The sequence below is a fragment of the Anastrepha obliqua genome, chromosome 4 (assembly GCF_027943255.1).
Source record: "Anastrepha obliqua isolate idAnaObli1 chromosome 4, idAnaObli1_1.0, whole genome shotgun sequence".
Lineage (NCBI taxonomy): Eukaryota > Metazoa > Arthropoda > Insecta > Diptera > Tephritidae > Anastrepha > Anastrepha obliqua.
The window spans coordinates 88856806-88883653 of NC_072895.1; the positions used below are offsets into that span (position 1 = coordinate 88856806).

Sequence of the window (26848 nt, forward strand, 5' to 3'; positions counted from 1 at the left end):
CTAGTCCGCAACATAAAATAAGGAAGGCATACATAAGTATAATTACTTTTATTTAAATTACACTTAATTTTGGCAAATTGCAAATTCTTTAATTAAAAATAACGGAATATGAATTAAAAGTTGGTGTACCTATGAATTATCAAAAGCATTTACGCATCTACTAAAATCCACTCATTTGCACTCAAAAATTCCTCAATATGCCCTCACATCTGAGTACATCGCAGGCAACAGCTGATTAGACTTGTCAAACAGATGACACACAGAGCAAAACAAAAAAGAGAATTTGTGAATGGTGGCGTTCATTATTTTATAATAATTCGTTGTACGTAATTTTCGCTATGTTAATTTTACGCCAATGGCGCCAAGTGAATGGAGGAGTCTCAGCCGTTTCCAGCATACGCTCTTGTGTGCCGGCAGCTCAACACAGCTGTAAAGTTGACATATGCCGGCCTCGCCATAATCACATCCGACATATAGCCACCAGTATTGGCGCGGCAGACATTAAAGATGGCATAGAAATTAACGGCAAAACTTATCCCACTGACAAGTGGACAAATGTGACGCCAAAAATACTTTCGTACCTGGGTGCTAACAAACATTTACAAACTAACCATCCGCTTTCTATTATCCGACAAAGAATTGTTAATTATTTCTATAGCACCTATAGAAACTCTCACGGCAATCCGCTATTTTCCGTATACGATCGACTGAGTCCTATTGTGACAGTGGAACAAAATTTTGATAACCTACTGTTTCCTGCTGATCACGTAAGTAGAGCGAAGACAGATTGTTATTACATCAATCAAACCCAACTACTACGTGCCCACACCACTGCACATCAAGCGGAGTTGATAGCATGTGGATTGGATAACTTTCTGATAGCAGGTGAAGTGTATCGTCGTGATGAAATTGATTCGACACACTATCCGGTATTCCATCAGTTGGATGCTGTGCGACTGGTAACGAAAAGCACGCTTTTCGGGCCTAATCAAGATTTGGATATTTTCGAAAAGGATTGGCAATTGAAAGATAAAAACTCTGCGGCACCATTAACATCCTCAAAGTGTTTGGATGAAACGAAACAAACGTGTCATACTCTTGAAGCGGTCAAATTAATGGAGCACGAAATGAAAGATGTACTGGTGGGACTTGCGCGCGATTTATTCGGCACACAATTAGAATATCGTTGGGTGGACACCTACTTTCCTTTTACACAACCGTCTTGGGAGTTGGAAGTTCTGCACAATGGTAAATGGCTTGAAGTGCTTGGTTGCGGCATTATGCGTCACGAAATTCTGCAGAGATCAGGCGCACATAATAATATAGGCTATGCCTTCGGATTGGGATTGGAACGGTTGGCAATGGTGCTTTTCGACATACCCGATATAAGGTTGTTTTGGTCAAATGACAGTGGTTTTTTAAATCAATTCAACGAAAAAAATCTATGCAAGTTGCCTAAGTACAAGCCTATTTCTGTGTACCCACAATGCACGAATGATCTGTCTTTTTGGTTGCCACTGGGTACGGAAGTGGACGCTGGTTTCGCTTGCAACGATTTCTACGATCTTGTGCGTTCAGTAGCAGGCGATGTGGTTGAACAAGTGAGTGCCGGAATTTAGTTTGAAGTTTATTTTATTTTATTGATTTATTCAAATATTTTATATAGATCAGCCTAGTCGACCGTTTTAAGAACAATAAAACAGGTAAATCAAGCGTTTGCTTCCGCATTGTCTACAGGCACATGGAGCGCACTCTGACGCAAGCAGAGGTCAACAAGATACATAAACAGATAGCAGACGCTTGTGTGCAGGCGTTTCATGTGGAGATTCGTTAAAATGGATGGATGGAAAATGCTGCAAAACGATGTTCTTAATAGTTGGCAAAAAATATATTGGGTCTAAGAAAATATGTTTTGGTTGTAGATATGCGACCAAGGGGGCTGGCGCTATGATTGATGATTTATCATGGCCCATAGTCGTTGTTAAAGCGGTTTTTAAACATTGTTAAAAAAAAGCTATATACAGCTTTTACTTTTTTCATGTTGCAGTTACTGAATTAGTTTCAAATCTGAAATTAATAAAGGTACACGTTAAAGGGTGTTCCAGCAATTTACAAAGCAATATTTTTTTTTAATATTGGTTGCCTAACAAATGGCTGGAGAATTGAATAACGCATAGAACTGCAATAAACCAAACATTTTTGAAAAAAAGTTGTTTGTATTTGGCCAACCAATCACTGACAAAGTCAATGAAATCCTGAGCAACTGTAAGTTAGAGAATTAAAAGTCATTTCAGCCTTAAGAAGCTAATGAAGGCACTTTTTTTGTCTGAATCCCCACACAGTTTTCATTCACTTGAAACGCTTGTATTTAGCTGATTATTAAACCTTCGAAGCAGTAACAAGACCGCGGGTATGCCCAAGGAAAAATACATGTGTCGTCTGTTTAATCGTGTGCCATCATGATGGTCCTGGAAATTTGACTCTCATCTTTTCATCATCATTTGGAAACGTCTTCAGGAACTCTTGGCATATGCATAAAAGCAATAATTTATATATATATATATATATAATTGGCGCGCACACCCATTTTGGGTGTTTGGCCGAGCTCCTCTTCCTATTTGTGGTGTGCGTCTTGATGTTGTTCCACAAATGGAGGGACCTACAGTTTCAAGCCGACTCCGAACGGCAGATATTTTTATGAGGAGCTTTTTCATGGCAGAAATGCACTCGGAGGTTTGCCATTGCCTGCCAAGGGGCGACCGCTATTAGAAAAATGTTTTTCTTAATTTTGGTGTTTCACCGAGATTTAAACCGACGCTCTCTTTGTGAATTCCGAATGGTAGTCACGCACTGGCCTATTCGGCTACGGCGACCACCTTTGTTGTTAATACGGACGGAATTGAGCCTAGAAAATAAAAATATCTTAACTAAATATTTGTTTAAGGGGGTCTTCTGGTCTCGAGGCCCTGAAATGAAGGGTTTTTTTGGGGATTGATTGTGACAAATCCTGTGAATATTTTAAAAAAAATTTTTTTATTTTAAAGGTACATGTCTTGGCTTTTAAAAAATGGTTTTGACTTTGAAAAAAATTAACACCCGCGACCTTGAAATGGCGCTGAAGACGTCCACCTCCAAACGAAACAGGTCTCCATTTTGGTCACGGTTTTTCCACCTGGGTAATCAGAAAGCAAAAATTAGATATGCGTTGTCTTCAGAGTTGCCCTGGTTAAGTTTTCCCGTGACAGATTTTTTTTTTTTAATTTTTTTCAAAAGTTATGCAACAATTTGCAATTTTTTTTGCTCATTTTTTGAACTTTAAAAGGTTATAAAAATGGAATGAAAAAAAATTTCAAAAATCGTACACGGGGAAACTTAGCGGTAAGTTTTCCGAACCTTTTAAGACCAAAACCATTGAAATCGGAGTATAACTACTATGAAAAGTGTGACCAAAATGCTTAAAAAACACGATTTTCGGGGAAACGCGTTTAAAGATAAAGTTTATGATAAAACGGCCGGAGGAGGGTACACTTCGGTGCCCAGAAAAATGTGAAAAAATGCGATTTTCAAAAAATCCTTTCTGTGGCGTATTCTCGCATACACATACAACAAAATTATGCAAAAAAAAAAATCGATTTTTTTTTCGCTGGAGACCAGAAGACCCCCTTAAATATCTAAATAGTTTAAACCATTTTCATTTAAAATTTTTACAAAAAAGAAGAGGAATTACCGTGGAATATTAAAAATATTGAAATATTTCAAATAATAAGGTGGCAAAGCCAAACTCTTCGTGGATGAGGTGAGGCGCAAACGTCACTTGCTGAAAACCGGCTGAGACATTTGTTGTGGCACCATCCATAAAAAGGATATTTGTAAATTATTAATTAAATATACGACGGAGACTTGTTAGATCCAAATAAGGATCCCCTCTTCAACGGCAATTGTCCAGTGACCAGGTATGTACTTTACACGGCACTAGCAAAAGCTGGTACTCTCGGCTTATCGCCACAAAAAAAAACCGCATGACCAGCTGACCGGCTTTCATTGTAATACTAAATTTTTACGAATTATGTGCATTTGCAGCAGCTTCAATATATTTGGGCCTCAGTGCAACGCAACGACCATAACCTTAAATGAACCGTAACGAAGAACTGAAAAAGTAATAACGTCATCAGCAGTATCGCACAGTAATCGCTTTATCATAGCAATAGGCCACATTGCTAGTATGACTGAGAAAATAACAAAGTTAGCTCTAGCAAGCCGTGTGATTATTTTAGTACTACAGCTGCTTGCCAACCACCTGCTGCCCGATCACAAGCCAGATGTATTTCGTGCACCGATTGCACAACAAAATCTACAACATACAACAAATCTAGATACAAACGAATTTAGCACAGCTAATGCCACCAACACTTCATGGCTTGATCGCACGTTTCAATTCTGCCTTGGTGGTATGCGTCACTGGGATGGAGAATATTTCCTACACATTGCTGAATACTCATATTCGTACGAAAATACGCTCGCCTTTTATCCACTTTTTCCGTTAGTAGTGCGTGCTGGTGCAAATGCACTTTACGCCCTCAATATGGGTGTATCGTTGCGCAGCTGGTGCTTGGTGATAGCGGTGCTGGTCAATGTTTTCTGTTTCTGTAAGGCGGCCAATGCACTTTACGCACTCACACAGCGTATATTTAAGGATCCGAATAAGAGTTGGAATGCGGCATTGCTATTTTGCTTCAACCCGGCTTCGATATTCTTTACGGCCGCCTATTCGGAGGCACTTTTTTGTTGGCTATCGTTGCATGTGATGTTGGAATGTGTTTCCGAGTTTCGTTTTGTGCGCACAACTATTGCTCTCGCACTTTCAATAGTTAGCCGTTCGAATGGTCTGTTGAACGCAGGCTATCCCATTTACTTCATGCTCCGCCACAGCATACTTAGGTCATATCATCGCTGTTTTGCCACATTGAAGCTATCGTTATGTCTAATCGGTGCACTGTTGCCACTCACCTTCTTCTACTTCTATGCATTCGAGCAATTCTGTACGCCAGATCGCACAGTGGCTCATATGCCTGCGGTGCTGGATTATGCGCGCAAGAAAAATTATGTATTGGCTGGTCATCGATTGGCGGAGAATTCGCCGTGGTGTGACAAAACATTTCCACTCCCCTACTCGTACATACAATCACACTACTGGAATGTGGGTTTTCTACGATACTACGAACTTAAGCAATTGCCAAACTTTTTGTTGGCGTTGCCGGTGCTAGCGTTCCTGCTCTACCACTGCTTCAAATACTTGAAACATTTTCTACGCTTGCTACTGCCACATTACCCTATTGTGCAGCTACTGAAGGAGTATAAATCTCTACCATTCGTCCTGCATGCACTGCTGCTCACATTGTTTTGCACTTTTTTCGTGCATATACAAGTATCAACGCGCTTATTATGCTCAGCCACACCATGTCTCTATTGGTTTGCAGCCGATCAGTTCCCAAAGACATTTGATCAGATCAAGCTGCGATCGAAAGCCGGCTCCATACTAGTTTGGTTCACCAGTTACTATTTAATTGGCACGGCGCTTTTTTGCAATAACCTGCCGTGGACGTAAGATAACAGGTGTATAAATAAAAGTGAAGCGTGCTGCTAGGAAATAATGAGATGCCAGTGAACAGGGTGTAAGTAAGAAAATGCATGCATAAATATGTATGTATGTACAATATGAGGGATAATTGTAATAATTGTATTTGTATATTGCAGATTGAACCTTGTAGTTGGAAGGCTTAAGTGGCGGATATCCTCGGCGCTCGACATCTTCATTTCATCATTGGCACAAATCACATATATATACATCGCTTGACACATAGCTGCGGCGTTAAACCAAAATGCAATTGATACTAAAATTACCTATCAATCAAATTGACTAATCAAATTAGCGATTATTTCTACGTTTATCTTAATTAATTTATTATATTTTAAGCTGCATTGTACGTGCGTGGCCTTACAATAATGTGAATGTATGTATGTATCTAAAAATAATTCGTTTCCAACGAAATTTGACTAGCAAGACTGCGTACAAAGGTACATGAAACGCCAAAAAGGAGCTTTTCAGCGCAAATAAGTTTAGAATTGAGGATGTGCAAGATAAATTTTTGAGATTCCTTGAAGTGTATAGTGAATTTTCTACACATATGAAATGGCCAAGTAATATTTTTTTTTGTCACTTTTTTTACGAATAGAATTGGTTTTGATTGAATTGTCTGAAAAGTTTTCATTTATTATGGTGTTTCAGAGAACATATCGTCCCATTCCCATTGGCTTAAACTATTGTATTAGATTTAAATGAGGTTTTAGTCGCGTAGTTTTTAATAAAAGTTTACTGGAATATGTATATGTACATGTATGAATATTTAAATTCTTAAAAAAATAAAAATAAAATTGAAAGTTTTATGAAATCTATTTGTATAAATGACGCATTTGTTAATATACAAAATAAAACATGGAATAAACTTGTTCATAGTAGATGAGTGGTAAATATATCTACCACATTTACCTTGTTGCTGCAGTTAGACCATCCATGCTATTGATCTCGGCCTGGTATGGCTAGAAGAAATGCGCGTACGCTCGGCGCAACCCGGTTATCATTTCCGACAGGCAACAAATTAATGAAGCTAGGCGCATACTCTAATACGTCTCACCAATATTACGACTGCTTTTAATTTTTAACGCCCCCAAAGTGAGTTTATTAAAGGTGGTGACACTATGTCAACAACAACTCTTTGTTGATTAGAAGGCCATGCCAAAGAAGAAAAAAGGAGGGATTTATTTGTGAAGGGAAAATAGAAACCCGGAGCCAATTTATTTCTCGTGCTGAATTTATTTTAAAATGTTCATAATAAATTTACAAATATCCACATTTTGCACTATATGGTAACCGTCGCACACTGTGACTTTTTATCGTTTTACGATGCCAAAATTAAAAAAAAAAGTTCTGCGAAAATGATTTTCTTTCGGTATGTTGTGTAAAATTGACCAAATTTTACGACAGTGTACTCAGAATTTATCAAAACAATAGTTTTAAGAAAGATAACCGTTAACAAACACAAGCCAGTGCGTCAATTGAATATTTTTTATTTATTATCCGAACATCGCTGTGAAGTTTGTCAAAAGATATAATACGAATCATCAATTTCATAAAATTGAGTATTTGCTGATTAAATTTCAACAATTTTGTACTTCAGGGGTAAGTAAGAGGATTATAAAGTTTTTACTATCGATACAAATCCGCTCAGTAAAATATCACTAAAACAGCCATAGCTTAATATTATTTTTGATAATTTACTGAGAAAAACTTATATTGGTCCATCGAGTTCCGTCCATTCTTTAACAGCGAAATGACCTTTAGGATTCTGTGTTTCAGATACTGGAATAAAATTTTGCTACAATTTGCTACCACAGCTTTAAAAGAAGTTTTCATGGCGATTCCTCGGATAGAACTTTTTGAAATTTGGTTGACGAACTCAAAAGAAACGCGTCGTGATGCGGTGTTAGAGAAAATTTTTGCGGTGATCGGATGAGACGTGGATACTAAAAAGCTAGGAGAGCGTATAAAAAAACTGTGTTACCAATTTTCTTCAAAGTGGGAGGGGTCTTGCCGAGTTAAGGCCCGTGTTCTAGCCCGTAATTATAGTTGGTTTTCCAAGAGTGAAGACTTTGGAAAATACCGTCTTGATGTTGGGCCATCAACTTCATCCTCTATTAGATCCAATGTAGGTAGACCACATGTGGCGTTTTCCGATTCTTCTCTTCGCACAAAGAAAAGAAAAGCAAAGAGTCTTTTAGCAGTATGAAATAGCGAACAAGTGTTAATGGCGGCAGAAATGGGACTTAGATCAAACGGTAAGAGAAATTCCGCAATATTATTTAAAGAGCTGTGTTTATCTTCAGCGTCAAGAGGTACTGTGTTGAAAAAATCTCGACTTTCGAAAGAGCGCAACAAAAGTTTATCGCCAGACCAAGAAACGAAACTGGGCTTTTAATTAATATGCCAAAAGAGAAATCTGGCAATACAAATGACGGAAACACAGCACGACGTTTTTTTAGTAATGCAGAAGTTACTGCAGACATTACAGGCATTAACTTATGTCTCTTAAAAAGGCTTTTCACCATATTGTCTTGCTTAGGGTGTGAATTTCAGATAAATGCTGAGGCCTTTGAGGTATACGTGAGAGACACACGCGATCTTTATTTGAGGGAATATGAGTGGTACAATATGCCAGTCAGTCTGCATAAAATACTGTTCCATTCAAGACATATAATATCGTTATGCATGGTTCCTATTGGTCAGCTTTCCGAAGAAGCGCAAGAATCGAGAAACAAAGATGTCAGAAATTATCGCGAATGGTATACAATGAAAAATTCATGAACTCAAACCAATGAGGATTTATTGCATAGGCTTCTAATATCATCCGATCCCTACGTTTGCAGCTTACGTAAGCCATCGAAAACCAAGCGCGGGACTTTGCCTACAGATGTAATTGCATTGCTGGCCCAGGAAGAAGTATTATGAATAATTGCTTTCGAATAAGTGTTTATGTTTTGTTATGTTTAATCTTTAGAAACTGTTTATTGGCTTACTATTAATAAAATAAAGATTAGTGACATATTTATCATTGAAACAATTGTGATTATCTCCTTCATTGAGCAGTATAATGTACAATAGTATAAAAAGGTATCCAGGGGCTGAATGAAATCTTTTAAATATTAGTCATAAGCCTCTGAGCTAAAGTTAAGAAATCTAAACAATTTGTATTTAAATTGGCACTGGAAAATGCTTTTAAAGTAGAAAATATGATTATGCGAAATTTTACCTTATATGTGGGCAAGGAGAAAAATGGGGCGTATCACGCCCATTTTTATTCTCAAATCAGATTTAGGTATCTGCAACCACACTGCAAAATTTGAAATGAATTGCTCCATTGGTTTGGCTGTTATTAATTTTGGCATCCTAAAAGTGAAAAAAGTCACACTGTGCGTCGTGTATGGTGACTCCACTAAAAATGTCCCTCCTCTTCTCTTGTATTTTTCCCTCCACCCCGGGACTGCTTCCGCATAGCTTCGAGGTACAGGGCCAAGACGGCGTCCTAAGAAGGACAGTTACTTATTAACCCTGTGTCCAGGATTGCCTGTTGTGAGAAACCTATGCCCAATACTCTTCAGCATAAGTTTCCATTTCGCGCTTCTTTTTTCGGATAATATCCTCCACGAAATTTGCCACGGCATTCCATTTATCTTCGTCAATCGTCATTTTTTCGATTATTTCTTCAGGTGCAAATACACCAATAGCTCGTTGCAGAGCTGTTCTCTTTATGTTTCACCTCTCGCATTTAAAGAAGGCTTACTTTTCCCATTCGCCACAAATGCTTGCGAAAGGACCCATGTCCGAACAAAAAGTGTGTGAGATAATAATTAACTTCACCGTGCTATATGGATCGGGTATTGGCAAAATAGAAACCTTTGTCATCGGGAATATTTGACAAGAGGACGAACTCTATTCAACAGCCGGCATGCACTTAGAGTTGGAACCAGACGACGATGGAACGGCTTTTGTCAGTAATTTGGGCTTTGTACCTGAACATACCACATCTGCACGTGAAAAGTGGGCACAGTAAATGAAATCATTGCCTTCAAGTTGTGTTCGGTATGTTGTTGTTGTTGTAGCAGCACAAACATTCTCCATACATATACGCGGAATGCTGCCGAGGTAACAATCATTGGCCGAATATAAATCCGGGTCGTTCCGATTACGTAGAACCGACTGACGTGGGCACGTTGTGTTCAGCATGATTTGGACCACTTCAACCGTTCTGATTCCTCCATTAAAACCTTAAAAAATTATTCTTTCCAGCCCGCGTCTTTTTTAAGACAAAATGCGCACTCTTGCATTATTTTATTTATTTATAAAAAGCCCTTTAAATTCAAATTCATTGCAAAATTTCAATTTTCAAATGACACCTTTGAATGTAAATAATCGGTTTCGTATTTGAATTTTGTGCTGACAGCCGAATATAGACGGCGCAAGAAAAAAAAAAAACAAATCAGCTGCCCTGCTCAAGGCGAATTTATTATTATTTATTAAGGGTTTATATACAGTTAGAAGGACGGAAAAAAACTAATTTTCCAAAAATTTTTCTGACAAAACTTTTAAATTTATTGATCTAAAAATTTGTGCAAATATTATGTTATCTTTTGACTGTATTTAACACTAAACCTACCGATACTCTATGTATTCCTATTCCTACCAAAGTGGGTCAAATGACCCGCCTTTAAAATGTTATATATATTACTAAGTCTAGCGAAAAATATATCAATTAGGCCAATTTGGTACATGAATGAAACAATTGTTTTCAATTAATGATTCAAAATAGTTTATATATTAAATTTAAGAAACATAAAAATAGTTTATTCTTTGCTTTGTTTTTGCTCCTGTTGAAAATCTTCTTTCGGCAAGCTCTTCAGCTAATTAAAATAAAAATTGTTATCTAGAGGTGTTTTTGCCGATTGTTTCTCTATATAAAACTCTTGAGTTGATTCCAGCCAGGTCAAGAATATTGAAGAAAATCTGCGCAGGCCATCTTTGCGATTTTGATTTCACTGAGTATTTTCTGTCCATCTGATTCGTCATCTCTACACCGTACTTAGTATTATTGTAAAATCTTATCGTTTCTGGTATACGCTTGCCATATGTTTCAATGCTTACAGATTTATGTTTTGCGCTTAGTAAAAGCACTTTTTTGTTTGTCTTTTTTTAATAAATGGTAAGTGAATAATGACTCGATTTATATAGTTTTGTTGAGAAGCGTGGCGCACCATCTTTCTTCTACTTGGCTAATTTGGGCAGTTCTCTTATGCTTCCGCGAATCGTTTCCAAAAGAGTGGTTCTCTTTTCTAATAGTGTCGTAGCGAGTGAAGCGCTTGTAAAGAAATTATCTGTAGTGACGCTTCTTTCGCCTCCTGTGAACAGTTCCATTAGTTTGAGAACAACGAGTTTCGCAAGCGGAGTTGAAGCACCTCTTTTTTCTTCCTTTTCCAAATATGAAAATCCATTTATGATGTATTTAGTGCTGACATCAGATTTGCCTAATATAAGCCACGTGTATATACATAGAAGACCAATAAATACATTTACTTTTGCAGGAGTAAAATTCCATTGAGCTCCCAATACTCGAGAGGCTTCTTTATATTTATATATATTATAATATCATTATATTTCGTTTGGCATACGCTGTCGGGCCTACAACCTCCCTAAAAATGTTATAAATTGGAGAACGTCCAGGTTTTGAGCTTTGTTCTATTTCTTGCCAAATTGTACCATCAGGCGCAATTTCAGTACATCGGTCTTCCACATATTTTTCACTTTCTGAACTCGATAACGGTATTTTTCTCGTCTTCGCTTTCTTTACTTGAGGACTCACATTCATCTGTACTGTCAAATGAATTATTATATTGTACTATGTTATCTACTTTACTTTCAGACAGTTGCTCCTCACTGAATTCCGAACACTCTTCATCTACAATATGTTATTTATAACTTCCAATGATTTCAAATATCTTGAATGTTTTGACATTTTTGGGATAAGAATTATATGTAAAATTATCAAATAAGAATTTTTGATTCACAAAATAGCGCTATAACTTGAAATTTTTACTGTAACGCTCGCTTGTAGTAGAACTAAATTGGCTATTCATCCGTCAGTCTGCAATAAATATAACTCAATGGAGCGAAATACATATATCACGTAATAGGAAAAACGGCTCAATCAAGAGACACAATCTGTGCATGGGTCAAATGACCCGTTACGGTAGTTAGAGCAGATCACATATATTTCTCGGTAAAATAATTAGCAAGAGAGGAGTAAATTTTGAAAAATACATTCGATGTATTTTTTAATAAAAGTCGTGAAAGAAAACGGCGACTTAATAATGTTATTTCCAAAATTTTCTGAAAAAAAGTTTAAAATGGGTCATTTGACCCGTCATGGTAGGTTTAGTGTTAAGACTCAGTATAAGTAAAAATATTTATTTGGAAAGGAACTACAGCTGAATTCCGGCAGCTCCTCTCAAAAAAGACGTTTTGCGGTGACCACTATGTCTCTGAACTGGATTCTCTAAAATTAAAAAACCAAACAGATTTCGTTAAAGTAATGTTAAATCTAGTAATTAATCGATGGAATAAGCAAAATAAATTTTGTTGACAAAATGGCGGTTTCTCACAAAAAAAATCGATTTTTGACCAAAATTTCGGCCTTAAATTGTTTATAAAAAATATATTTTTAACGATGAGAAAAAATCTTCGATTAATTACTAAAAAATACATTTAAGAAGCTCGTGTTAAAATTTGAGACTAATCGGTTTAACCGTTTTCGAGTAATGTTGGTCACCGACTTTGAAAACACCATTTTGACAAAAAGCTTTTAAAGTTTGCCTTGTACTTTCAAGCACTTTGAAACGCCTTTTCAAATTTGCGTGTAACTTCGATAATACTCACCGGAACGATATTAAATTTTCTGTGTGTATTCTTAAATATATGTACATTAAGAAAAAAAATCGAGTTTTTGAAAATTCTTACTGCATGTAACCCCTTAATAAATCCCCCACGGCCCTCCTGCTACCACCTTCAATAGATTCGCCTTTACGCAAACCCTCACAAAATCCTGAATTGAATAAAAATGCAAAAAAAAAAAACCGTTGAGTGATCAATGACAAAATTAAATTCATTTTTTTCATAATTAAGAGATTTAGCATTCTTGTTCGGAGCCCTACCTATACTAAACCACAGTGTAGTATGGAGAAGGGGGGAATTACATTTCTATACAGATGGTTCCAAGCTAGACGATAAGGTTGGTTATGGAGTTTCCTCGAAGGAATTAGGACTGGAACTATCCCTTCGACTACCAGACTACTACAGCGTCTATCAGGTAGAAGCTCTTGCTGTAAAATAGGTGGCTACATATCTAACGTTTTTAAATTTTTTTTATTTGATTTTTTAAATGAAGAACCTTTCAAGAATATTCTGTGAAAATTTTAGATGAATCGGAGCAAAACTTACAAAGATACAGCTATGTAAGTGTTGCTACCTACCTGGCTCAACCGCGTTTAGCGTTAGCGTTAAAGCGTTTTTCCCACAACTTACGTTTTCAAAGTCGGTGCCCCTCATATCCTTTTGAAATTTTGAACACTTTTTCTGTAGATGTTTTACAAGATAACGCCGAGGATTTTTTTTTCGAATTTGTTGATACTTTTGTTTTTACGGTAACTAATTCACCGATTTTTTACGGGAAAATCGTGTTTTTGACTTTAACGTGTTCCCAAAAATCGAAAAATTTCTAATTTCAAAAAACCCTCTCGGCGTTACCCGGAGAAAACGATTATCTAACGAAATAACTTTGGTTTTTTGATTTCAGATGATTTAACACCGAGTTATGAGGGGCACCGCAAAACTACTTTTTTTGAGATGCGTCCGAATAATTTCTGCCATGCCGTATTTTTAAATATTTTTGGATGAAAATTTCACAAAATATACTTCAAATGCTATAGTTTCATGTAGTAAAAGATTTGACGAATAAATTTTAACTGTGTCATCAAAAAAAAAAAATCATAAAAATGTGCCTTTTTTCCATGAATTAACGTTACCCACGTTGCAGAGATGAGGAATAGGAAGAAACAGTTGAGCACTTCCTTTGCAATTGTCCAGCCCTAGCTAAAATCAGAGCAGGTTGTTTCGGTAAATATTGTACTTTTTTAATTCTCTTACAGAGCTGTCTGGCGTGGGGCTGGGATCAATTCTACGTTTCATAAGAGTCACAAAATGGTTCCACGAAGGAAGAGCATGCTGTTTCGACGGGTTAGGTCTAGAGGGGTGTTAGATGAGTCGGTTTTAAAGGGCATGTGAAAAGGTGGTTAGTGTCGTGCGGGGTACCTACCTTCACATGCCGGACATATGTTTGGTATGTCGGTGACAATTCTGGATAAGTAGGAGTTTAACCTGCTACAATATCCAGAACGTAATTGTGCTAGTGTTACACGTGTCTCAGGGGGAAGTTGGAGCTCTTCATCTGCTATAGGTGGTGGTTGGACTCCGTTTACGACATTCACAGGACGGGAGCTTAAGAAGATGGTGTCGTTTTTTGACTGTCTAAGCACTGTCTGGTCCAGTAGATTTCTGTCAGTTTTGTCCTGGAATGGGATTCCTGTAAGGCACAGTGGTATCACAACGGACCTCTAAGGTCGAAGTGAGTTGGTCGTGCAGACCGACTACTACCATAACCTAACCTAACCTAGGGTTTATAAAACTTGCGTTCGACCACTAATGACGTATGTCATTGAGGCACGCTACAGAACGTCTTGTCTCTTAGAGCTATAACGGTTCATACTCTACGAGACCTAAAGAGGAATGAAAGCATAAGAGAAATGTGTGCAATACTCGTTATAGTAAAATGGAGCTACAAAAAAAAAGACTGCTTATTGGCTTAATTTTTTCACTTAACACGAGGTAGCTCAACTGAAAAAAATTTTAATTTTTGTGATTTTACTGCCAACAATTTAATCAGCTGTTCTTAAAATTTGCACATTGTTACTGGATTTTCTTTCATGTACCTTCTTTGATATTTTTCTTTTTGAGAGCGAATTCTCTGCAGAGCTTTCAATTTGACGTCCATTCGAGCGGTAAAGCCGTTCGATTAGTTGACGAATTTTTTATTTGGTTGGCAAGGTTTCCCTATTTCCCCCACTTTATCCAGCGGTATGTTGTGCAGCTCATGGAAATTTATGTATTTTATTTGTTGATCGGAGACGTCATCCTCAGGCTCGTGTGCTAATATATTTATAGTAAGGTTGTCAATAGTAGAATTAGGTGGCATTTTAGATTGCCGGCCTCCAGCTGGTTTATTAAATTCTTCTTCGTCAAGCACTTCCAATGTCCAATCTTCGACGTAACCATCCTCATTATGACTAACGTTATTCCGTTCATCAACCGCTGCTAGTCAGCCTACAAACGTGCGATATTGCACTCAGCCAACGTTAGTATCGAATGCGTTAATTTTGAATTGAACCCATAAATAACGTAACTTAAAAATTTAATATGAAGAGTCAAACTGAATCAAGAATATTTTTTTTTTTTGGATTTTTTATTTATAAATTTTTACACAACTATTATACGATTCATACATTCATATACTCGTATATATATATACTCGTATATACTATATTGATGGCGGTGAAGGTGGTGATGTTTTGTTATATAAAAGTTACATGCCATTCGGAACTTTTTGATATTTCTAGTTGAAAATCGTTCACGCGAAAAAATCTCAAATTCACGCATCAATTATAGATACAAATAAAAGAAAAAATAATATAAAAAAATACTCCACATATTTAAGACAGCAACAAAAAATAAAAACTCTTAAAAGGTGACAAGTTCATTTTTGAATACAAAAAAGTAATTAGCATACTATAAATCTTATATATGTATATGTATATATTTTCGAATTTAATTTGAATTTGGTTCCTGTGATGTTAGAGGGAGAGGGCCTACGACCTAAACCAGTGGGTAGCTAGAAGCGGAAGCAATACCGCATTGATTTTTCTTGTTGCGCGCCATCTTAATGTAACCCTTATCGCCCCAGGTGGTGCCCCAAGAATTCTTCACCAGCCAGTAGTCCAGACCGCTGGGATCGGTGCCATAGCCAACCACCAACACACCATGATCCAACTGCTGTGCATCGCAAAGAGGCTCCACGTAAACACCTTCCGAATAGAATTGGAATGACTCATGCGACGCATCGATGGCTACCGAAATTGGACCAATGGTGGCAACAGCTTGCTTCATTTTCTCCTCATCACCGGCAGGTATGTCGACGAAACCGCGATCGGTAGCGCCCACGGTCGATGGATTGTAATGGCAGGAGTCATCAATGCCCTCATAGGGATAGGACTTCTCGGTATCAATACCGCCATTGTCCTTAATGTAGCGGAAAGCGTTGTCCATCAGACCACCATTGCAGCCATTGTTACCATATTTGCTAGAGCAGTCGACCAAATTTTGCTCGGAGAGCGAGATCAGCGTATTTGTTTTGCGGAAGTGTTGACCCTCGAGTGCGCCAGTGGTGGAGAAAGCCCAGCAGGAACCGCAGTGACCTAATGGATTGAAAAATCCGTATGTTAGCATTAACGAAAAAACCAAAAATATTTGTTTAGCCAAATAGTTTTCAATACCTTGATCCTTAACATCGGTAACAGCCCCGTTATCACGCCAGTCTACAGATTTAGGTACAGTGACGTGGGCAGGTGAAATGAAAAAGGCGCCGCTGAGTTTACTAATGCCGCTGTTAAAAAAAAATTTAAAAAAATAATAATATTAGGCAAGTCAAGTTAAAAACTATAAAAAAATACGTTTGAAAGAAATAAAAAAACAAAAAATACATATAAGAGCAGTTCATAATTAAGCGCAAACAGCCTGGCATCATGGCATGGCAGTGAATTACCACAGCACTAGAACAACAAACACACACATACGTATGTACAGTGACGAGCAAAACTGAGTGCACGATGATGTTTTTTTATATTTAATTTTTTTTTTTCGAAATAATTTTTTTTTAAATATTTTTTTTAATAAATAATTTTTTTTTTATTTATTACCTATATAAATCAAATTTTCAAAGTTTATAAAAAATTTACAATGATTCAAAAAAATTTTATCTAAATTTTGAACTTTTTAATCGGATTTTTTTTTTTAATTTCGAGTATGCAGTTTTATAAAAAAGAGCAAGTTTAAGCGGCTAAAGAATTGCGTTGATTTTGAAACAAGTTTTTTTTTTGGTAACAGCTCTTGCGGTTTTTTTTTTCATAGTTGAATCTTCTTAATGATTTTTTTTGCAAACGGCTTGCGCATTCATCTTCCACAAGAAATAAATTTTTATATGGAATGAAGTGCGCAAATCCGTCAGAAAAAAATATCAACAAAAATACAAGCGGTTTAAAACATGCACTTCATGACCCATGTTGAATGAATGAATGTCTGAGAATAGGATTTGCTCTTCGGCCGCAATGTTGTTGTTGAAGCAGCTAACTGGGACCTGGCAGTGCGGTGTAGTCCCCGGTCGTCATCATCTAACTCATCTAACGGTAGGCCCTCTAAACGTGCTGTTTCGACCTCATGGTCTTCATGGAGCCCTCAACTCGTACCAGGACCTCATCCAAATACAAACCCAGTAACCTTGAAATTTAAATTTGAAAAGTCGAGCCAAGAAGCACTGAGAAATTTGGTAACTCTTAAAACACTCAGGCCCTTAACATTTATAAATTTGGAAAGTAAAAGAGTAGATAGTCAAAGGGGAAAAGAGAGATGGAAAAAGATAGGATAGAATAGAGAAATAGAGGTAGTTACACCCGTGATAATTTTCCAGATGCTTTGGTAAATCTAAAAATATCCTCCAGTTTGAGAGAACGATTTACTCGTTCTCATGACATCGAAATCCAAAATTCAAGAGTTGCTCTGGCAAATGCGGGACATCCACAGAGAAAATGATCAGCGCCATATCCGCCTCCTCTAAGCAAGATAGGCAGCAAATCGGCTCCTCAATGATTCCAATGGTGATCATATGCTGACTCCATGGATTGTTTCCTGTAATAATACCGACCATCAACCGAACGTCTTTTCTTCCAAGTTTTAGAAGAAAGTCCGACAGTTTTCTCTTCGAGCTTGTCACAAAACACTTTGCAGTTCTGCAGCGTTCTGGACCTGACCATCGCTCTTTATGTCTTGCAACAGAATTGAGCTTCTTCTTACATTCTCGAACAATCTTTGAGGTTTCCTGCCTGACTGCCACTAAAGACTCCAATCTGTTTAAGGCTCCATCTCCTCTCAATAATCCATTCTGCTACTTTCAGAATAGCAAAAAATTTGCGTTTAGAAAATAGTTAGGAACGGCAACTCATAGCGTAATGATATTTACTAAAAGTGTTATTCCAATGAAGTGGAGGAGCGTAAAGATATAGTATATATTACTACTTAACCTTAACCTTACTGTTACTGCATACCCGAAATTTTTCAGCGTAGAAGAAAATTTGCTGGACTTTTCTAATGTTGTATACAGCTTGAAAGTTTAATTTATCTATATGGTTATAGTTAAAAAAAAATATATATAAAAAAAAAAACATTAAAAAAAAAAAATTAAAAAAAAGAAAACAAAAACTATTAAAAAAAATGTATAACAAAAAGAAAAAAATATATAAAAAAATGAAAAAAATAGAAAAAACAAATTATAAAAAAAGAAAAAAAAATTATAAAAAAGAAAGAAAACAATTATAAAAAAGAGAAAAAAAATTTGCAACAAAAAGAAAAACAAAATTAAAAAAAAAGAAACAAAAAAAAACTAAAAATTATAAATAAAGGAAAAAAATTTAAAAAAGAGAAAAAAATGTGCAAAATTATAAAAAAAGAAAAAAAATTAAAAAAAAAGAAAAACAAAAATTATAAGAAAAGAGAAAAAAATGTATAACAAAAAGAAAAACAAAAATAAAAAAAATATAAATTATAAAAAAATGAAACAAAAATTATAAAAGTAGAAAAAAAACCAAGATTATAGAAAACAGAAAAAAATGTATAACAAACAGAAAAACAAAATTATAAAAAAAGAAAAAAAAAATTAAAAAAAAGAAACAAAAAAAACTAAAAATTATAAAAAAAAGAAAAAAAAATTTAAAGAAGAGAAAAAAATGTATAATAAAAAGAAAAACAAAATTATAAAAAAAGAAAAAAAAAACAAAAATTAAAAAAAAAAAGAGAAACCAAAATTATAAAAAAAGAGAAAAAATGTATAACAAAACGAAAAACAGAAATAAAAATAAATAAAAATTATAAAAAAATGAAAAAAAAGAAAAAAAAACAAAGATTATAAAAAACAGGAAAAAATAAGCAATGAAAAAAAATGTATAACAAAAAGAAAAACAAAATTATAAAAAAAGAAAAAAAAATTATAAAAAAAGAAAAAAAACAAAAATTATAAAAAATAGAAAAAACAAAAATTATAAAAAAGAGAAAAAAGGTATAAAAAAAGAAGAAAAAAATTACAAAAAAAGAAAATTATAAAAAAAGAAAAAACATTATTATCGTACATACCTTCTACTCAAATATGAACGAGACGGTATCAATAAAACGGTCCGCGGATGACATATGGCAAAAATAAATTTTTTATTTTTTGGTAGGACTGTTATAAGCTTACATGGCAAATTTCAGCGTGATATGTCACATAGTTTGTTTTCTGTGCTACTGTAAACAAGTCAAGCTCGAGTGTGTTCTTCGAATTTAACGATGGAAATTCAAGTTGAACAAAGAATTTGTTTGAAATTTTGTTATTCCAACAAAATTGCGGCTTCAGACGCCTTAAAAATGTTGCAGACAACCTAAGGGGACTCTGCTCTATCGCGTGCACGTGTTTTCCAGTGGTACAAATCGTTCAAAGAGGGCCGTACATCGGTTGAAAACTTGCCTCATGAACGTCGTCCAGCAACATCAGTAAACGACGAAAACATCGGAAAAGTAAAGGAAATTGTGCTTGAAAATCGCACAAATCGCGAAATCGGTTAACGCTGAATATTATTTAGAGTTTTAAAGCATTTGCGCGAGAACATTCGTCTTAAAAGGAAGGAATTGTGGGACAACAAGTCATGGTTCTTGCATCACGATAATGCACCAGCTCACACATCACGTCTTGTTCGCGATTATTTGAACAAAAATAATGTTAATATCGTTCCGCAAGCACCGTATTCGCCTGACATGGCTCCATGTGACTTTTTCCTGTTTCCCAAGCTCAAGTTGCCGCTCCGTGGAAAACATTTTGAGACAATTGAAGTCATAAAAGAGAATTCGAAGAACACACTCGAGCTTGACTTGTTTACAGTAGCACAGAAAACAAACTATGTGACATATCACGCTGAAATTTGCCATGTAAGCTTATAACAGTCCTACCAAAAAATAAAAAATTTATTTTTGCCATATGTCATCCGCGGACCGTTTTATTGATACCGTCTCGTTCATATTTGAGTAGAAGGTATATCTACATAATTTGGAAATGTCACGATGCCAGGACATTTGCACTTAATTCAAGCATTTTTATTAAACACAATTTTTTTTTTTGTATAAAATTTTACTAAGCACATAATCGTCTTTTGATTTTAACACTTCTGCTTTGTACTTACAGCATCTGCTTTCTCAACGTGTTGTTGAAGCCGTTCATGGTCTCACGGAACTCAGTGTGCAACATGTCGCAATATTTGTTTATTGCCATTTTGAATGGAACTTTACCGGCAGCATACAATTGATTATGTTTGGCGATCTTCAATTTGTTCTCATTGAAAATTTTAAGACGGAAACGCTCCTCCACTTCATTGGAATAACGCTTACTGTGCTCCATCTAAAAGTGAACAAAAGAAAACAAAAAATGCTTCAATTAAAAAATAAAGTTCAAAAATGAATATACGACTTTTTTTGTTTAGACATTTTTCGGTAAAATTTAAAAAAGATATGCATTAAATTAACACTCCAGTTGATTAAACAAAATAAATAGGGATATGTGCTTCAAAAATTTAATAAACGCACTTTTCGTACGTTCTCGCGCAGAGAATCAATAAAATTGTGCATACCTATAATTTGGCTATTAACTTCGAGTAGACGCTTCCGCACCTTATTGTGATTGCTCTTTTTCTTAAGACTACAACAACATAAGACCTTTTTTATAAAATTTCGGTGACGGGCCCAGAAGTGGCAGTCTTTGGCGGTTATAAATAAATCCGGGTTGTTCCTGTGGCGTTAGGCTTACTACCGCGCGAACGCACCTTATTATTATTATTGTTGTTGTTGTAGCAGTTAACTAGGTGCTGCGGTGTAGTCACCGATCGTTACCGTCTAACTCATCTAACGGTAGGCCACGCACCATACTATTGTTCTTCTTATTGTTATTTCTATAAAGTGCCATTCATGTTTGTCTTTATTAAGTGATGCCTTCGACATCGTCTAATAGCGAATCTCGGAAACGTGTTTTATTGCTGTTCTTGTCATTGTACTGTAAATCACCGGTCGTCTTCGTATAGCGAGCGTCGGCAACTTAAAAAGATGGTATGAGTCTCCCAATGAATGCCGTTTATTGTCTGTCTAAACACTGTCCTGTCCAGTAGTTGTGGATTCGTTTTGCCCGTAGTTGAAGAGGTGCCTCCTGACGTGCTTGGGTGGCGCCTCCGACTTAAGCAGGTATCTGCATGGGTGAAACCTAGGGTAGCACCCTAGCAGAAACTGTTTGCTAATGAGTTTGTTGTGCTATTTTACAGGAAGCAGCTGTGCCACGTTGTGTAGGTGTTGTAGAGGGGATATCTGGAGGCATCCCGTCGCTGTCCGAATAGCAGTGTTTTGACAAGTCTGTAGCTTCATCCACTGCGTGTCACTAGTTCCAGGCGACCAGACAGACGCAGCATAGTTTAGAACCGGTCGGTCAATTGCTTTAAATGTCGCCAGCAACATTTCTTTGTGCTGCCGGCAAGCGATTTGAGGACCTTGTTGCGATTTTGGACGGTAGTGGCGATTGCGGTTGTGTGCGCAGAGAACGAGAGCAAACTGTCAAAGGGTACATCCAAAATTTTGGGACCGTCAACAGTCGGAATTGGTCCTGACCTTGAGTTGCAATTTGACCTCTTTTGTCCAGGTGGTAAAGAGGCACGCCGTGAACTTTGTGCGGGAAAGTTATAGATTCCGCGCAGTGAAAAAGCGAGAAAGATTGGTGAGGTAATCGTTCACTTTGGCGCACAGGCCATCATTGCCCGACGCCATTATCGTACAATCGTCAGCGTAGGAAACCAAGGAGACTCCCTCTGATGGAAGGTGAAAGGGCACCACCCTGCGGAACAAACCTTGTAATCTACCATCCTTGAATAAAATCAACGAAGCTGGAAAAAATCACTTTTTTTTTCATTTACAGGGACAAGTTATCTTTTTGGCCTATTATTCGACCGCCTTAGCCGGATGGGTTTGTGTGTGGCTACCATTGGGTAGAGCCCACAAAATGTTTTTTCTAATATCTAATCTACAGTATGATAAGCGCACACAAACACACCACTCGATCCAAAAAGTAAGTACAAGTAGTAAAAGTTACCACAGGATCAATAAAATATTTGGAGAAACAAAAAAGAGGTCAGAATTTCGAAGTCGTTTGCTATCGACTGGCACCACCTTCAAGTGTTGTTGCTACTTTTAGCTGAAAATAAATAGACTCCGCACTTCTGCTATATTTTTCATTTGCATCGCAGATAAGCAGAGACCACATGCAGCTTTACGTTCGAGCGAATCAAGAATTCTGTACACCCATATATTCTAATCTCTCGCTGCCAATAGGCATCGTAAATACGTCAATTCAGTAAAGAAGACAAAGCGTGTTGGAATTTCATCAATCCAGATTAAACGGCACACGAGTGTACGTAGGGCAATTCGCAACTGCTCGCAGCCATAAATGCACATATGGCAGGGGTACCACCAACTTGGAGTTTCGTAGCATATTTCGACAGCTTTAGATACACATTTTCATGTATGCAACAAAGCATTTTGAGTTTGCAAATATACTTCCGACTTGTTTTAATTCTTTATTGCCACCATTTTCAATAAAAAAATCCGAACCGAACGCATAAGTGCTGTGATTAAAGCAATAACTGCACAAGTCGAAAATCATGTTGTCGAAAAGTAGAGCACTTTTATATGCGTACACACCTCGGTTATTGTATAATATAACGAGACTAAAGCTGCAATAAAAAAAGTGCGCATGCGTCAACGACAAACGCAAAGGCGTATAGCGTGAAACCTACGCTTTCGAAAGGTATCTATAATTTCTGTACACAAATCGTTGAGTTGATTTTTTGTTTTGCGGAAAAAATTTCAAGTGTACATACTTATAAGATATAAATATACAAAAGTAGTACATAACTGTACAATATAATTCCATTTTTAATAAAAAAAAAAACCAAAATTGTTTTCAATTCTGCAAATATTATAAGAAAAAATGTTAAGTCACCTTAAGCGATTAAAATAATTTTACTCATAATCTAACATCAATTTGACGAAGAGAAATCTAGCTTAGCAACTACTTCTAAAGTAACTAGTTGCAAACTGGTCCATTTTAACCTACTTTAGAAGCACTACTTTTAAAGTACCTAGTTGCAAACTGGTATATTTCAACCTAGCTTAGAAACACTTTTTATGAAAAAAAATAGCTTTCAATTCTGCAAATATTAAGAAAAAAATTTGTAGTCCTCTGAAGCGATTGAAATAATCCAGCCCTACGATTTTACTCACAATCCATCATGAATTTGACGAAGAGAAATCTAGCTTAGCAACTACTTTTAAAGTAACTAGTTGCTAACTTGTCCATTTTAACCTACTTTAGAAGCACTACTTTTAAAGTAACTAGTTGCAAACTGGTCCATCTTAACCTACTTTAGAAGCACTTTTTATAAAAAATAAAATCGTTTTCAATTCTGAAAATATTATAGCAAAAAATGTTTAGTCCTCTGAAGCGATCAAAATAAACTAATCTTGTAATTTTATTGACTACTTTTAAAGTAACTAGTGCAAACTGGTCTCTTTTAACCTACTTTAGAAGCACTTTATATAATATAACAAAAAATTGTTTTCAATTCTGTAAATATTATAGAAAGAATGTTTAGTCCTCTGAACCGATCAAAATAATCCAGCTTTATAATTTTACTCATAATGCACCATGAATTTGACACAGAGTAATCTAACTAAGCAACTACTTTCAAAGTAACTAGTTGCAAACTGGTCCATTTAAGCCTACCTCAGAAACACTTTTTATGCAAAAAAAAAAAAATATAGTTTTCAATTCTGCAAATATTATGGAAAAAATCTTTAGTTCTCTGAAGCGATCAGAATAAACTAGCCTTATAATTTTACTCACTACTTTCAAAACAACTAGTTGCAAACTGGTTTATTTCAACCTACCTTAGAAACACTTGTTATAACCAATATTTAAAATAGTTGCAAATGGATGCCTGACGATTTCCTCTAAAGGCGATTTTTATAACCAGAACTTAAGCAACTTGTTGTAAATTGGTTCATGACAACTTAACATAGAAACATTTCTTATTGCCAGTGTTTCAACTGCTATGTACGAGGCAAGGCGCAGCAACAGCTGATTCGACTGTTTTTAACAATTTTATATTTCCCCAAATTATCAAAACTTTGTCTACCTTTACTTTGTTGTTGTCTAGAGAATTAAAACAAAAAAAAGTATTTGCCTGCCGAGGGGCGACGGCAAGAGACTAACATTTTTATATCAATTTACTGTTTCATGCATGGAGATTCGAACCTCTGCATTGCCGAATGGTAATCACGCACCAACTCATGCGCTTACGGCGGCCGACTTGATATGCGGTGTAAATATAAGGGATTTCAAAAGATATTTTTATATAACTTTTTTTCTCTTAAATTAATTAAATAGCTTTAAGTAAAAATAATGTTTAAAAAACAGATCGCAATAAAGAAATGTACGTTAAAAAATAATAATAATAAAAAAATAAATAAATAAAAAAAATATAAACTTAAGATAACTTCTGCAGATCCCAATCAGAGAAGTTGTAGCGGAACAACCCGGATTTATATCTGGCCAAAGACTGGCACTCCCGCGGCATTCCCAAAACACTTATGAGAAACTTATATGTTGTTACAACAAGCTTTATTTATTCAGTTCATTAAATATTGTAGGGACCCAAGACAAAATCTTTATCTATGAAAAATTCGCCAGATGGCCCGCTTCTCATTTCCTGAAAAAGAAAAAGATTGCAAGTTTTTACTCATGTTTACGCGAGTTAAAGAGGCAAAGAGAGAATGCGCGGATTATTACACTTGTGATTGTGTCATTGAATAAATAAGTATGCAAATTGAATTTTTTCATTTCCACGAAAATTCATAAATATTCATAAGAGCATCACCATACTGATTGTGCCCCTATAGTCACGGTTTACAACTGATACCTATCAGAATTTACATATTGCTTCATTTAACTGATTTTTTCACTTCTGCAATGCTGTTCTAGTTTGCTGATCCATTCGAAGAATAGGATTTGTTCAAGTCTGAAAAATAGCCGCTCATTTCTGCAATCACCTCCTCGTTTAAATAAAAATTTTTCCCCACCAGAGATTTCTACAAATTGGGGATCAAATATATAGTAGTCCGAGGTATCCGAGGGAGACGAGTCTGTAAAACAACTTCGAATCCTATTTCCATTCATTTTGCGACCACAACTACTAAGGCGTGAGCTGATACGTTGTCTTGATGGAAAAGGAAAATCACTCGACTTCCTCGATGCAAACGAAGGCCAAGCACAAAGAGATAGACCGATCTGGTTGAGATTTCGTGTGTGTTCGTCGTCTAAGAGATGCTACTAACTAAACAGAAACTTTCGATATGCGCCAGTTTTTTTTTTGTTTTCCTTGTTCACTCCTCTCGGGAGCATAGAGCCTCGGCAATACTCTTCCATCGTGGAATTCTAGAATTCTATGTAGTTACATTCTGGCATTGACTGGGCATAGAAGAAATTAAGTATACGTTTGTAGCTAAATTCAAAGTTGTTATGTGCTTATTTAAAACCCGTTATTTATATGCCAGGTAGTGCAATTTATTGACGACTAATTAAAAAATAAGCCAATTCTTGGAAAAACGAACAAACAAGTAATCAATAATCATCTACATATAAAAGCTTTTCCTACAGGTTGTGTACTTATATCTGATTATCTAGCATGACTTATCGTGTAAATGTTATTACGTTAATAAAACGCGCATTTGTTGCAGATATGCACTTTAATTAGTAGGCGACTGATGAATTTAGCGACTTGTGTGTGACGAAGGACCAACAACAACGCCATTGCGCGCTTGACACGAAAAAAACTAGCAAGCGTAAAGTACGGAATGCTCGCATACACCCATCACTCCCTCGCTCCTCCTTCGCTATTCCTTTCCTGCCCAACTCTAGACTCGCCTTGTTAGCCTGCCACGCTTAATTCAATTTAAAACAATTTGATTATTTCAGTGCCGAGAACACAAAAAAGCGTTCGTGTTCGTCTTTGTGTAAGTGTATTGCGCATGTATGTGTGTATGCGTTTAACACAAAGTTTATCAAGTAGTTGAGTGATTAATATTGCTAATGCAAGTAGTGACACCAAACAAGTCAATCGATTGAAGTGATTTTTCCACTTCACAGCAATGGATACTCGAAACGCTGAGTGCAGACAGTCGATTAAAGTGCAGTGCAAAGTATTTTTTACAAAGTTACGTGGTTATATGCTTAGGATTAGCATTTTCGAGATCGCTATGGCGAGTAAAAGTGTGGAAAGTGTCGTACGTAACGCGTGAAATCTGCATACAGACACACATGCATACCTGTTCTGTATGATTATCAGTGAGCCTTATCAAGATTGAGTAGGCGACGGTTTTATTTGTACTTAGCTTTGTAATAAAAATTCTAGTCTTTTAAATTACTAAGGCAAAAAAACAAAGCGCGACACTATCGTGCTTGTTCATTTTTTGAATGGTCAAGAGATTAGATTAACACAACTAGTGAAAGATTACGGGTTAATACAGGGTGGCCCATCGCGCGTTTGGAGTTTAATTCGGTAATATTATATATAAAGGATGCATGCATATTTTCCTCCCGACCATTTTTTATTTTCCTTTATTTTTTATTGGAAAGAGTAAAACCTGCCATCAAGCATGAAACGCAATTTCAAATGACTTCCAAGACTG

General features: G+C 36.1%; 3 protein-coding genes across 4 annotated transcripts in view; 2 read left to right on the forward strand and 1 right to left on the reverse strand.

Moving 5' to 3' along the window:
- The first annotated feature begins 257 nt into the window (after positions 1-257).
- On the forward strand, positions 258-2120 carry LOC129245846 (probable phenylalanine--tRNA ligase, mitochondrial). The gene is made up of 2 exons (XM_054884268.1): positions 258-1601; positions 1667-2120. The coding sequence occupies exons 1-2, from the start codon at positions 339-341 to the stop codon at positions 1832-1834; spliced, it is 1431 nt and encodes a 476-aa protein (XP_054740243.1). The 5' UTR covers positions 258-338; the 3' UTR covers positions 1835-2120.
- Positions 2121-3806: 1686 nt separating this feature from the next.
- LOC129245647 (GPI mannosyltransferase 2) lies at positions 3807-6463 on the forward strand. 2 transcript variants are annotated; one of them, XM_054883950.1, is made up of 3 exons: positions 3807-3953; positions 4081-5672; positions 5755-6463. In XM_054883950.1, the coding sequence occupies exon 2, from the start codon at positions 4223-4225 to the stop codon at positions 5603-5605; it is 1383 nt and encodes a 460-aa protein (XP_054739925.1). In that variant the 5' UTR covers positions 3807-3953; positions 4081-4222; the 3' UTR covers positions 5606-5672; positions 5755-6463. The 2 variants fall into 2 exon arrangements, with proteins under 2 accessions (XP_054739925.1, XP_054739926.1); XM_054883951.1 differs by having other exon boundaries at positions 4084-5672.
- An 8695-nt stretch (positions 6464-15158) lies between these two features.
- The window catches only part of LOC129243882 (cathepsin L), a 46861-nt gene continuing 35171 nt past the window's right edge, over positions 15159-26848 (reverse strand). Inside the window, exons 3-5 of the mRNA XM_054881296.1 lie at positions 20251-20465; positions 16267-16376; positions 15159-16188 (exon numbers count right to left, since the gene is read on the reverse strand). Coding sequence (XP_054737271.1) covers positions 15590-16188; positions 16267-16376; positions 20251-20465 — 924 coding nt within the window. The 3' untranslated portion in view covers positions 15159-15589. The remainder of the gene's footprint in view (positions 16189-16266; positions 16377-20250; positions 20466-26848) is intronic.